Here is a 13,757-nt window from a genome sequence, read left to right as displayed (position 1 = left end):
TTTGTCTATGAATGATGAAATCTACTTCCACAGATCAGTCCCTTACCTCTTGTCACCACTCCTTCTAAATGGACAACGTTGGGGTGGTCAAATTGTCCCATGATGCTTGCTTCACACAAGAAGTCCCGTCTCTGCTTCTCAGTGTAGCCCACTTTCAGCGTCTTAATGGCGACGGAAACTTCCCGTTTTCCAGGCAGCTTCAGCCGACCACTGCACACCTCCCCAAACTCTCCTGTGCGTGCATGAAGGAGGATAGGTGAACCAAAAACTAAATATATATATATATATATTAAAAAAACATTACAATGACATTTATTAGTGTAGCCAGAAACAAAGCAGCTGTGAAGAGCAGACATTAGCAACTGGAGGCCCGGAGGCCATAAGCGACCCATGCTCCAATTTTGCAGCCCTCACAGTAAAAGCACGAAATGATAAAAATAGACAAAGCATCAAAAAAAAAATAAATAAAAAATAAAAAAATATATATATATATACAAAATGACTATGGAAACACACCAAATGACAATATAATATACATAAATGAACAACAACTGTGCAAAACTTAAAAAATACATAACAGCAAAATTACCCAAACATTACAAACTAGGGAAATAGCACAAAATGAATCAAAACAAGCACATTACAACAAAACAAAACATAAGATGGTAGAAAAACAGGCAAAATATGCCTCCATAAACAAATAAAACATAGAAAATAGCACAAAGCAACCCAAAAAAAGCACATTAAAACAAAACAAGATGAAAGTGACAAAAAGTGACTCCAAAACAAAGAAAAAAGCACAAAATTAGTCAAAACAAGCACATTACAACAAAACAAAATAGAAAATGGTAGAAAAATACAAAAAAAAAAAATCACTCCAAAAACACTCTAAATTAAAGCTGCAAGCGGTGTCGTAGGGTCCGAAGAAGTGGCTGAGGTCGGTAACCCAAGGTCGAGTATCCCAATGATGGGAATTTGGGTTTAGCCTGAGCAAATTGGTGGAAAAACAGCTGAGATTCCAATGCTTTAGGATTAACATTAGCCTAGTATTAGAATTAACCAAGCAGTAGCATAAACCTAGCATTAGCATTGGGCTAACATTAACATTAGCAATAACCTTGCATTAACATTAGCCTAGCAATAGCATTAACCTAACACTAGCTTTAACCTAACATTAGCTTTAACCTTGCAATAGCATTTACCTAGCATTAACATTAGCTAGCAAAAGCTTAGCATTAGCATGAACCTAGCATTAACATTAACGTAGCAATAACCTAGCATTAGTCTAGCAATGATTGCAGTAGAACAGGAAAAACCAGTATAACCAGTAAAACCAATTAGGAGGCATAATTACACAGTAGTATTAGTTAAAAACACAGTATAAAAGGAAAACCAGTTAAAAATCACTCTCAGTGAATTTGATGCAAATCCATTGAAAAATACAAGATACAGCATTGAAAATGTGATGCAAAGGATTTTCCAGTGACATTACAGGCCCCTCCCACTAATCACAGTCTGTTTTTTTTTTCTTCATCAGCAACCTGCTCCCATCTTATAAGATTCATCCAACACTGTTTTGAAGTCAACACGACACATCGTCTTTCTGCGAGAGCTGTACGCGTTGGACGCCACTAAAAGCAGTGCACTCTGAAAACACAAGGCATGATGGGTAATTTTCTGATTAAGTATTGTTTAGGCACCAGCAGTCATCATGTGTATCAAATATGAAGCAGTTTGAACTTTGCATTTGAAAGTTATATGAATTTTTCTATTATGGCGTGCTATAATTGCTAACAGTGAACATGAATGAAAATGGCGCCAGTCGAAAACGCAAGGCGTGATGGGAAATGTTTTAAGGCAGTCACGAATAGGCTTGGGTGGCTGATTGAACTTTGTGTGTCAGAGTTATTGGGATTTTAAATTTTTGGCGTGCTTACAAAAATTAGCAATGCAACTTTGCGGCGGCGCAACAACCAAACCTTTAGCGATACACACATTTTAATCATCAGTGGGTCCTAAGTGTTCTAGTCAAGTTTGAAGCGAATCGCATGAAGCCCTTCAGACAATGCTTTTTGCCATTTTTGGCATCTGACTCAAGACGGCTCACTTCCTGTTTGGTTTTGGGCGTTGGTCATAATGTAACTTTTTGCTCATCCTGGGGTCAATAATATATGTGGCAAATTTCATAAGTATCGGTCAAACCTGCCGGTCGAGTGGTTTCATCGCATTTTTACTGATTTTTTTCATTGTGCCAAATAATCACATTTTTCAGCAGGCACGATTTTGGTGAAACTTTGGGCATTCTCAGGGGGTCAAATCTATTCTGGCACTTCGGACTCTAACAAGGAAAATAGCACAAAATGTGTGAAAACTAGCAAATTACAACAAAACAAAATATAAAATGGTGGAAAAATGTTAAAAAAAAACCTTCAAAAACACACTAAACTCAGGACCTGAAGTGGGAGCTGAACATCAGCTCCCTTATCAAAAAAGCTCAGCAGAGGATGTACCCTCCTGCGGCAGCTGAAGAAGTTCAGTCTGCCAACAAAGATGATGGTGAACTTCTACAGCTCCATCATCCAGTCCATCCTCTGCTCCTCCATCACCATCTGGTACGCTGCAGCTACGGCCAAGGACAAGGCCAGACTGCAGCGTATCATCCACTCTGCAGAGAAGGTCATCGGCTGCAATCTGCCCTCCCTCCAGGACCTGTACGCCTCCAGGATTTTGAGGCGTGCAGGAAAGATTGTGGCCGACCCCTCCCACCCCGGTCATAAACTGTTTCAATCTCTCCCTTCTGGAAGAAGGTTTCGGTCCATCAGGACCAGAACCTCCAGACACAAAAACAGCTTCTTTCCCTCTGCCACCATCCACATGAACACACCCCAAATCACCCACTGAACCCCCCCACCCGATCACCACCTCCATGATGACATTATCTGCTGCACTGTGTGTATATATATATATATATATATATATATATATATATATATATATATATATTTATCCTATTTATCCTCTATCTATCCTTTATTTATCCCTCATCCTTTATATTTATCATTATTATTATTATTATTGCTGGGTTGTTCTTTGTTTTTTTATTTTTGTTTTTGTTTGTTTGTTTTGTGCACAACTACCAAGACAAATTCCTTGTACTCTCCTTAAAACTGTACATGGCCATTAAAAACATTTCTGATTCTGATTCTAAACAAAGAAAATCGCACAAAACAACTCAAAGTGAGAACATTACAACAAAACTAAACATTTAATTGTAGAAAACCATAAAAAAAAAAAACTATTCCAAAAGCATCTAAAAGAAGGAAAACAACCCAAACGACTCAAAACAAGCACATTACAACAAAACAAAACATAAGATGGTGAAAAAAAACCCAATAAAAAATGTATCCAAAAACACACAAAACAACAGAAATATACAAAAATGATGTGATAAGTCACGTGGCAGTATTTTTTTGGCTCTAGGAATCATCCCCACATACAGCCCAGCCTGCACATTAACCACAATGAATGTCTTCCCCTTCAGTTTAAGTGCTCCGTCGATACATGATGCATGAGGCTGTGTTCCTTATTCACGGTGTAAATATTTAGCTGTCAGGGTGATATATGTGAACACAGAGTGACGGAGTAGAAAGTTCACAGAGTCACAAGGAGGGGCTCACCTGCTCCAATGACCCGCTCTATTTTAATGCAGGAGGCGTCCAGCTCCTTGGCAAATTGATGGACAGCCCTGTTTGGGTCCTCATAGGTTTCAGGATCGATGTAGGTTTTGGTTCCTGGAAATTTAACTGTAGAAAGGTAAGAAGATTAGGGTCAGGATTAAATGTGTACAGTGCACACCAGTGGGCAGACAAACGGATACATTGAGTTGACGTTCAGTAGCGCAGCGTCAGAGAGAAACAAAAAAGTTTCATTCAAGGTGAAGGTTTAAAAATTTCTTTTGTGGGGCTTTTTCAACAAGTTCACCCTCTTACACAGGAGTGCCCAATGCGTCGATCGCAATCTACCAGTCGATTGCGCACATGGGCCGCATGACTTAATAAATGAATGAGAATGGCAGTCACATGTATCAGAAATAAAACCTAACAATTCAGCTTTTGACCTCAATTTGAGGAGGCGCTAGCACATTAATCCGTTCATTTACAACCTCTAATAATAAGTAGAAGAAGAAGCTACGCTATCCCAAAGTCGCTCACATCGTCAGACAGCCTCCGTGTGTGGAAGCCATTGAAGTTGTTCTAAAGAACAGAGTGAGCTACAGATACTGAAACGCTCTGTGTGCTACTGACTGGCACCGCTAAATGTCGCTACATGAGCGTTCTATGGTGGCTCTTTGATGACGTGAGCAGCTGTGTTTGGAGCTTCTGTGGATTTGAACTGTGAGATGATCTGAGATGCTTCTGAAAACAAAACGCTGACCATCACACTTTCACACAGTTTTGGTTCTGCCATGATGAAATGAAATTAGGGATGTCCTGATACAACTTTTTGATTTACGATATGATACCAATATTGCAGCCTTGCGTATCAGTCGATACCGATATTGATCCGATATCAGCATGAATCATACATTACTTTTTTTTTTTCTTTAATAAAAAATTAATAATTACTTATTTCATAGTGTGGAATGTTAGGAAAGGCTTGATCAGGTGATGTCAACCAATTGGTTACATACATTTTAACCTTTTAACATATTATCTACAGTATTCTACAATTGAAAAAAAAATTAATTGGGGAGAAAAAAGAAAAGAAAAAAATGGGAGAAACCGGAAATTTGAATCAAATATCAAATATTCGTTTTCAGGCTATTATTAGACCAATATCCAATATCGATATCGGATCGGGACACCCCTAATGGAAAGGCTACATTTTTACAGTATATTTTACAAACTATTTTTAAAATATTTTTCTTGATTGTATTTACATTTTTTTTAAATCTATATTTCAATCTAACTCAGTTTTTAAGTGTTACTCTTTCAATATTACTATTGTATTTAAACATTATACAAATATTGAGTTACTTTTGAACTACTCAATAATTTAATAGTATAAATATTAAAATTGATTTATTTATAATTATTACCTCCCAACACAGTAGATCACACTGAGCCATCTGTGGTAGAAGTAGCTTGCCAGTAAAAAAAAAAAAGTGTGGGCACCACTGTGTTCAGTCTTTTCTACTCTCCTAAAAACTCTCACTTTCAAACAAAAACGCAACATTTTGAGCATGTTTTTCACAGTTAGGGTTTCTAAAATTTCACATTAAAGTTATTTTTCTATATCAGAGTTTTTATTACTTGTAACTGATTGATTTTCTACTTTTTACTCATGGGGTTTCTTTTTCTTTCTTCTTTAGTGAAGCACTTAACAATGAAGTCATATCTAGGATGGAGCCAACGATCCTGTATCCCAGAAGATGAATGGGTGGACAGTTGAAAGGTCAACATGAAATCTGTCTTCTTCGATCTTGGGCGAGGCAGCTGTCAGCTATTATTTAGCCCTGATTGTTGGATGAGCCCCAGCACAGAGCTGGAAAACCCATCACCTCTGAGCATTTAAAGCTTCTGCCGAGAGCAGAACACATGGAGCATCAATGAAGGTGTGCTTCTAAAGGCCAGATGCAAATGCAGCATGTTTTATGTTGCAATGGGTCCCTGTGAGTCAAGCTAACTGAGGTTTTATGAGCATGTGCTTAGCCTCCAGCTAATGATTTGGAGGAAAAGGAATCAGTGCATTTATTTTTTTTTAGCAACAAGGACCGATTATCCAAGAGGGGAAAGAAATACAATTGCAGCATATTGAAAGGTTTCAGAAAGAAATGTTCATGGCTTGCTACTAATTCACTACAATTTATGATATGTTAAGGTTTTATTTATTCAGATTACTTTTCCTCAGGAAATCCACTTTGATCTTCTGACATGTTTTGACTGACAACTGCCAGTCTTCATCAGAGGCGTCTGCTGATCGCCTTTGATGATTCCTTTGAAGTTTCCTCGACTTCCGCATTATAATTCCAGCAAGATTCTTTTTAAATTACATGTTCCGGTTTCATTTATTTTTCTATTTAGTCATGAAAACTTCAAAGGAAAATTCAAAGGAAGCATCAAAGGAAGCATCAAAGCGATCAGCAGACACCTCTGAAGAGGACTGGCAGTGGTCAGTCAAAACATGTCAGGAGATCAAAGTGAATTTCCTGAGGAATAGTTGTCTGAATAAATGGAACCTTGACATATTATTAAAAAAGAAGACAAAATTAATCTTGCTGGAATTAAAAATTATGGTATACATTACATAAAGATGCAACTACTGATAATCAAGCCCATCTTTATTACAATCAAATAGGACCATTTGAAAAAACCAAGCGTGTGTCCATCCAGAGGGAAAGACACAACAGAAACAGCAGCTTTAGAGCTACGCTAACAGAAGACACCAGCAGCTCAGGTGTTCTGTAATTGCTTTGTCCATCCAAGATGTCAGCAGATCTGATAGGAGGCATCTTATCACAACTTCTCTTTGCCTCTACAGGGCAGACAAATTGTCTCTCCATGTTGGGATACATGTGCTATCTGGTTTGTGTCATGCCGACAGGCCCCCGTGGTCATCCAACATTGCACAGCAGAGCCTTCTATTAAAGCACCTGACACTAAAAGTCTTGGTTTGGTTCTCTCAGCAGGTGAGACTCAGCTCAAGGAGATCTGTCAGATACTTAGCCATAGATACCCTGGACCCCCTGACCTCTTTGTTTCTGATTTACCTTCAGCACAGAATATTACAGAAGCTCCATCTCCAGGAGCATCATCAGGAGATCTAATACCAGGAGGAAACTTTTCTGACAGACGTATAGCAAACATTAAACGTTAAAACCAGTGATTTATGAAGATTTTAAATCTGGTCAGCTCTTCATTGTCTCCACGACAGCTGTCGCTTTGGTGCGTTTGTAGTTTTCTGACTTCTTCATCTCCCTCTGCAGCCAATCAGCAGCAGATGTTGGCCTGATGGACCCTGACTCAGATCAAATGAACTGAGATAAAACAGCTGGGCTTAATGCAGTGCTTTGAAAGCTTTTTGTTGTGCCTCCTGTTGTTCAGAAAAACTTTATTTATTAAAGGGAAAATCAATCATCAAGGCCAATCACTACAGATTGACAGCCTCTCAGTTATAAAAAATTATCTGAAATTTGGGAATGTTTTACAGATTCACAAACACTTTAAAAATAGTTTTCCACAAAACTTTTCTTCCTAAATTACAACATATTTACTATTATTTATGCACAGCATTTAACTTTCTTAATTCATTTAGGGTAAATATTTTTTTTTTTACCAAAGTACTTTATGAACTCACCCATGACATGGAGAGTAAAATAAAGTTTAAAGTAAAAAGTGCAACTCAAAATGTTGCTTGAAACCACACCCAATGTATTCAATTAGATTCATCAAAAATGTATGAACTTGTTACAGGTTTGTCTTCATGACACACAAAAACAGCAACAAATCAGCCACTAAATCATGAAGCTGTTTACTTCCCAGGAAGATTCACCAACATTATCCTAAGCCAAGAACTGTTTTAAGACGGACATGCTGCACGCGGCTGTAAATGGGTTAGTCTCTGTAAAAATCAAAGGTACCTAAATGCATCCCTATGACTGTGAGGGAGTGAATGAGTAAGCAATTTTCCATGCAGGACATAAACACAGCATTGCATGCACAAGAGTGCCATGACATGTGTAGCTGCGCTTTCAGTCAACACACCAAGCATGGCTGAGAGAAAGTGGTTAAACGTATGGCTCTGCTCTGTAAAATGCAATGCAGATTACTCCTGCTGCGATATTAGTTCAACACCAGCGGTGGGAATGCTTCCAATCTGAGGAAGCACCTGGTTTAGCACAAGATTTTTCTCAAGGCTGAAGCCGTTCTAGCCTCTTCCACTCCTTCTGAGCAAGGTTTTCCCACAGCAGCAGAATCAGTCAGTGTGGATGTGGAGCGTGCTCGGATTGTGCCCGAGAAAGTTGACATTTTAGTGTTTCTTTGGTTCACTTTCATTTTTAGTTTGTTATTCTTTCGTTGGTAAAATATAATACCTTAGTGTATTTTTACTCCATCTTCTTTTGCTTATTTGTTTTTAACGTATTCTCCTTGGACCCCCTTCACATAACTTGTTCAGAAGGAAAGTATAGCAGTACGCAGAGCTGGGTTTTAATCTGTGCATTATTATGGAAAAAACACTGCATAGTTGTAGTTGAGGGTTTTATTGTTGAAGAAATTTGTGAAATAAATGCAGTGTTACAATGCAAAAAGTTGGACGTTTTGATTGCATTGTTATAAGTTTATGTATTAAGAATTACATACATTAAATTGATAAATTTACATTTATTACCACATAAACATACAAAGGTACCAGTTATCGGTACACATCCCGTCACATCCAATTAACTCATTCAGTGCCAGCTGTTTTTGAGCATTTTGACTGATTTTTAAAGTCCCATAGAATATTTTGTACTATGACTATCTGAAATCCGACACCATATTCTGAAAGATTTAAGCCTCTACTTTCATCAGAATTTTTTTTCAGTTGAATAGAGGCAAGTTTCACACAAATTACCAGTTTGGGACAAAAAGCTGAGATAGACGGATTTTTCTGAAAAAATCTATTAGTGACAATTTTTTTTTTTTTTTGCTTTAGGGACACCTCGACATTGGTTTCCTTCTATAAAACTACAAAAACAACACTGACACCGGGCTTTTGATGGCAAAATTATTATTTTCTTATCTATGTCACAGTTGAATGGTTTTCTTACTGTGTTTTGGCATTCCTCCAAGTCCATCATCACAGTCAATCACACAGACCTAACTTCCTCTTCCTCCCGACACGCAGAGATGACCCGTTTAGCCCGGTTAGTTGATGGTTTCATCTCACGATCGCATCATTATCAATAACCCACTACGGTCCACACATGTTCTGTGTTAGTATGTGGTGCTGTGAGCTGCTGGATACTTCACAATATCACTCTGTAGCGCCATAATCTCCCTCGTCCCTGCTTCTCCCTCCTTAGCTAATGGTAGCATCAGTAGCTAATCTATCATCCAAAGGTGCGCTGCTGCCACCTTCAGGGCACAGATGGTTATTACATCACACTACAGCTTAGATATTGATGAGGGACCTACACCAGGGTGTATTCTAGTAATCTCCGTGAAAAAATGCAAATGACGTAATATTACGTCAATGGCACTGAATGAGTTAAAGGTAAAAGAAAGACCTGACCTATCTAAAGTATGTTATATCTTAATAGTTTAGCATTACTTCCCTGGAGTAAATCCTCAAGTTTCACTTTATTGATATAAAACATACTGGGTTTTTAGAAGGGATAAGGTGTAGTTGTCATTAGAAAAAACTTTTACTATTGAGTTTGTATCTGCTTCCGACATCACACTAAGGTGTTACTTTTCTTGTTTGTTAGTTACAGTAAGTGTGTGTGTGTGTGTGTATGTGTGTGTGTGTACTCACACTGGAAGTAGAGTTCCTCGTCTCCCTCCTGATCAGCTTTGCTGTACCCACAGTGCCTGCATGGGGCGTAGAGGAAGAGGACGGGACAATTAGCTGATTGCACACAGGAAACATATTCGCTAAATGACAGTAATGACAAATCTATTGATAGGGAAACCAGCTGAGGCACACAGACTAAGAACCCAGCGTACACAGACCAATAGCACGTTAAAAAGCACATTTAATATAAAGGTCTGTTCCACATTACTTTAGCATGAAGCACAGAGTAGAGAGTAAAGTGAAAGATGACATATAATGGTCATGCACTAAGTGTAGATGAGTCATGTGTTACTTGTGTGAGTAGTAAGTCCTCTTTTCCCATTCCTCTTTCCTACAGGCTGTCCGGCTTAATGGAGACTTTCTAAATAAAAGTCTGAGAGTGAAACTGTTAGTGTGCGTAGAAAAACAATGAGATGTTTGACTCAAACTGTAACATTCCAGCTGAAACTAGTTTTAGTTTACAACAAAAACTGCTTCAATATTATGCAAAGCCAAACAACAAAACTGGTTCCAACAAAGCAATGATTACAGCAGCCATTAAAGAATGGGATATTTCAGGCAGCAGCTTGTCCAACTTGCATATATTACACTGATTAGATACCTTGCTGTTCTTTGCCGAGACTATTATAGCGTATTGCTCCCAACAAATCCCAGTTTGTTGACTTAAATTAGAGGGAAACATATTTTTGGGTTCGTTGCAAATCTGATGAGTTCATTTTTAAATGTCATTCTTGAAAGGATCCTCCACTGTTTTAACAAATGTGGCCTGAAACCTTTAAAATGTACTTATTAGAAGATCTATGACTAAAAAAACACTTTGCTTAACTTCAGCCACCAGAGCATCAGCCGCACACTGTTTAAGGGAGAGTAAAGGTCTCTTAGGAGAACTGTTTTTATCCTCTCTTGGTAAACAAAAGAGGTTTACATCAACATCTTCACTTTTACTGATTATTTACAGCAACCAAAAGCAGCAAAAGTTGGCAATTTGATTGAAAAAGCGGCTAAATGATGTTAAAAGCTGGCTGAATGCTTTACTCCAACAGAAAACAATGGGCTGTTTACAGGCAGTGGGGCCTTGTGACATCATCAATTACGTGATTTCAAGATGGCAGAACACTGGCTCTTAAACTGTAAAGTAGTCCCATTTTGAAGAGTTAATGAAAAATTTATGGTGCAAATTAATGTGTTTTGTTATGCATTAGGGGTTAAACGACTACATAATTTTAAAGGTCGACTTTATGTGCATACTAGTTGAGTCGACGTCAACTAGTCAAAGCCGGGCCGCAGCCTCGTTTGCTGTGTTGTGCCAAAATCTGTGACCCGAAAAAAATCTGTGACCGCAGGTGGCGACAGTTCCAACCACTGTGTCTTCTCTGCGGACATTTACTCCCCCTTAAACACGTTTGTAATTCTTCTCCAGTCTGCATTTACTTCACCCGCCGGAGCGTCATGTTTAAGGGGGAGTAAATAGCTACGAAGAGGTTTAGCACTCTTCTTCTCTACTGCCGAGAAGCTGCAGCGGTCACAGACTTTGGCACAACACCGCCAGCACCTAGGACATGGGACAAGCTATAGAAGCTAAGTAAACCCAGGAACACTGCTGCTTCGCCTACCGTGAGTCTACGGTAACTGTTAAGCCCCGAGGCTTCCTCAGCGTTTAGACTTTGTTTGTTTTGGCTGCTTTTATTGTAGCTTTGGCTTCCTTCACCGAAGCTGGTGTTGTGCCAAAGTCTGCGACGCTAAAAAATCTTCCCCCGCTAACGAAGCCTCCGTCCTGCGCTGCTGATGTTTTCCAGATCTGCTTAATACACAGACATGTTACCACTACAGCTAACGTTAGCATGTATATTAGCCGTAGTATCTGCCTACCAGCTGCAGTTTGATTTTCCCCAGAGACAAACCTTAGCCAGGGCTTTCTCTAGTCACCACTCTTCTGATTAATTATGCAAAAATGACTTAACTATTGAGGGATGGAGTTGTAAAGAAGTGTAAAAAAAATGCATCACATCCTATTAGCAAAGCATGCCATGAAGAGTGAGGATGGGTGCGCGGGTGGGTGGGTGTGCGTGCCAGAGTGTGATGACTCCACACATGTGGAGGCCTTTGTTTGTGAGTGACATTGAGGCTTAAATTGACAAGCGCAGACTCACAGGAGCGGAGAGTCAATGGGGCCCGCGAGAGCGTACCTTCTCCCAATGATGAAGCCAAACACCATGAAGACCAGGATGATGGTCCCTGCGACGGCCACCACTGCAATAATGATGACTGGGTTCTGCTCACTGGACACGATGGCAGCTGATAGGACACGCAAGCACACACACACCACGAACAGGAAAAGAAACAGTGGGAAAATTAGCACATCAAAGTGTTTTGTAACCAATAGGACTTAACGCTAATGGGGCCCAATAGGCGGTATGAACACCGATAGCCACCCAACCACCACCACGCGCCTTCCCTCTGAGAGCTTCTATTTCTGAGCACTCCTTTTGCATACAGCTCTACGGTTTCAGAAAGTGGGCCTAATAGTCCCAGGTGACGAAGGCGATGCCCTTCATCTCAAACAAAGACACAATCAGGTTGAATTGACCCCCCCCCCCACCAACCCCCTCTACTCTCACAGAGCTCACACTGTTTGCGTTGACAAACTGTCAATCGCTGAGGACAGTGATTCTGTCAGAGCGCTGCGGTGTAAACTCAATGAGAGCAGAGTGTGTAGAAAGGTGGGCTAATGTTCGTGGGTGGAATAAACAAACATTGTATCAGTCGAGACTGAATCAGACTTTAAAAAAAAACCTATTGGTTGTTTCCAGAAGGGAGTTGGAGGAAAATTTAACCGACTTGTTATTCTGCTTCAAGTTTACATACTGAGAAAGTTGGCCAAGGACACTCAGGGTGTCAGCTTCTGATATTGTTACAGTTGTTTCAAAAAGGGTGGCAAGACTTTATTATGATAAAGAGAAGATAAAAGAGAAGATATGTGGAATCGAAAAATGACGTTCAGCACACCGACAGATCATAGAAAGGTTAAAACACTTTGCTCTGATAGTCCGCCTCGTTTGGTTGGTGTGAACATGTAAAAGTCTAGAGTGGATCAGTCACATTTTAGAGTGAGTGTTTCTGTCGGTCTCAGAGCGTTGTTGTCGTTTTGTGTGTTTTTTGGAATCATTGTTTTTTGCTTTCGTATTTTTTTGCCCATTATTTTTGTATATATTTGTAGTTGTCTTGTGTGTTTTTAGAAAGGTTTTGTCTATTCTTATGTCATTTTGCGTGTTATGAGTTATTTAGTCTCTTTTTTTTGTCCTTTGTTTTGTTTGTTTTTTTCTGTCATTTTGTGGCCCCCAGTTGCCCATAACAGTGCTAGATTGTCAAACAAACAAACAAACAAAATACTTGAAGAAAGCAGTAATAAAGTAAATTTCATAGTAAAATACAGTTTGAAAATATTTAACGATCTGGGACAATCTTTCAATGTAAATTATTCCTAAAGTTTTGCAATTTCAAAAGATGAACCAATTTTGTCTGAAATATTTGAGACAATTAAAGAAGTTGATAACAGTGCAACAGGCCTGGTCTCATGTGTGTCCTATTTTTGTCTGAGAGTAGATACATAAGCAGTGATTGAGAGGCAAAGCCCTAGCCGGGTATCACAGAGGCACAGCACAATGCTTAGGGCAGACCTAATGTAACTGATTGGATTTAAATGAGTTTATCCTCACGACACTGCGCTTGCTTGTCCTTGTGCTTTTATTTGTCCCATGACGTGTTGTCAGCATAAAGTCAAAGCAATTTGTTTGCCTTGCTTAGAAGCAAATCTTTTCCCCAGGCCGCTGCTGCAGAAGCTGCAAATATTAACAGGTTGTTCATAAATCATACAGCGGAGAATCAAAATGATGTGCTGCTGTCTAACCCATCAGACAGATGCACTTCTTCATTTCTTCACTTTTTGGAATGTTTAGCCTGCCATCGCCTCAGCACAGGAATATTTTTACATTTCAATATCTCAGGCTTCCTTATGACACAAGTAATCAATATAAAAATTTAACATTTTTGGTGTTTGTGACATTCATTATGCCATAATTGTTGATGTGATCACAACATCGGACGACATTATATAAAATCCGTAAATCAGGAGTTTATTTTGTTGTGTCCATTTTATTTTATGTTTAAGAACCGATGAATACAAGTTTGAAAGAAACAACAAA

The 13,757-nt window shown here is 39.0% G+C and overlaps 1 protein-coding gene across 4 annotated transcripts in view; it reads right to left on the bottom strand.

Moving 5' to 3' along the window:
* Positions 1–13,757, bottom strand: part of epha7 (eph receptor A7) — a 144,921-nt gene that overhangs the window by 17,893 nt on the left and 113,271 nt on the right. For 2 of the 4 annotated variants that reach the window (XM_028439225.1, XM_028439226.1), the window contains exons 8-11: positions 11,742–11,850; positions 9,517–9,572; positions 3,678–3,803; positions 47–232 (exon numbers count right to left, since the gene is read on the bottom strand). In XM_028439225.1, coding sequence (XP_028295026.1) covers positions 47–232; positions 3,678–3,803; positions 9,517–9,572; positions 11,742–11,850 — 477 coding nt within the window. Of the gene's footprint in view, positions 1–46; positions 233–3,677; positions 3,804–9,516; positions 9,573–9,847; positions 9,929–11,705; positions 11,851–13,757 lie in introns of all 4 variants that reach the window. The other 2 variants (XM_028439223.1, XM_028439224.1) reach the window with 2 other exon arrangements.

Source organism: Gouania willdenowi, chromosome 24 (assembly GCF_900634775.1).
Source record: "Gouania willdenowi chromosome 24, fGouWil2.1, whole genome shotgun sequence".
NCBI classification, from domain to species: domain Eukaryota; kingdom Metazoa; phylum Chordata; class Actinopteri; order Blenniiformes; family Gobiesocidae; genus Gouania; species Gouania willdenowi.
This window is presented reverse-complemented; position numbering and strand designations above follow the sequence as displayed.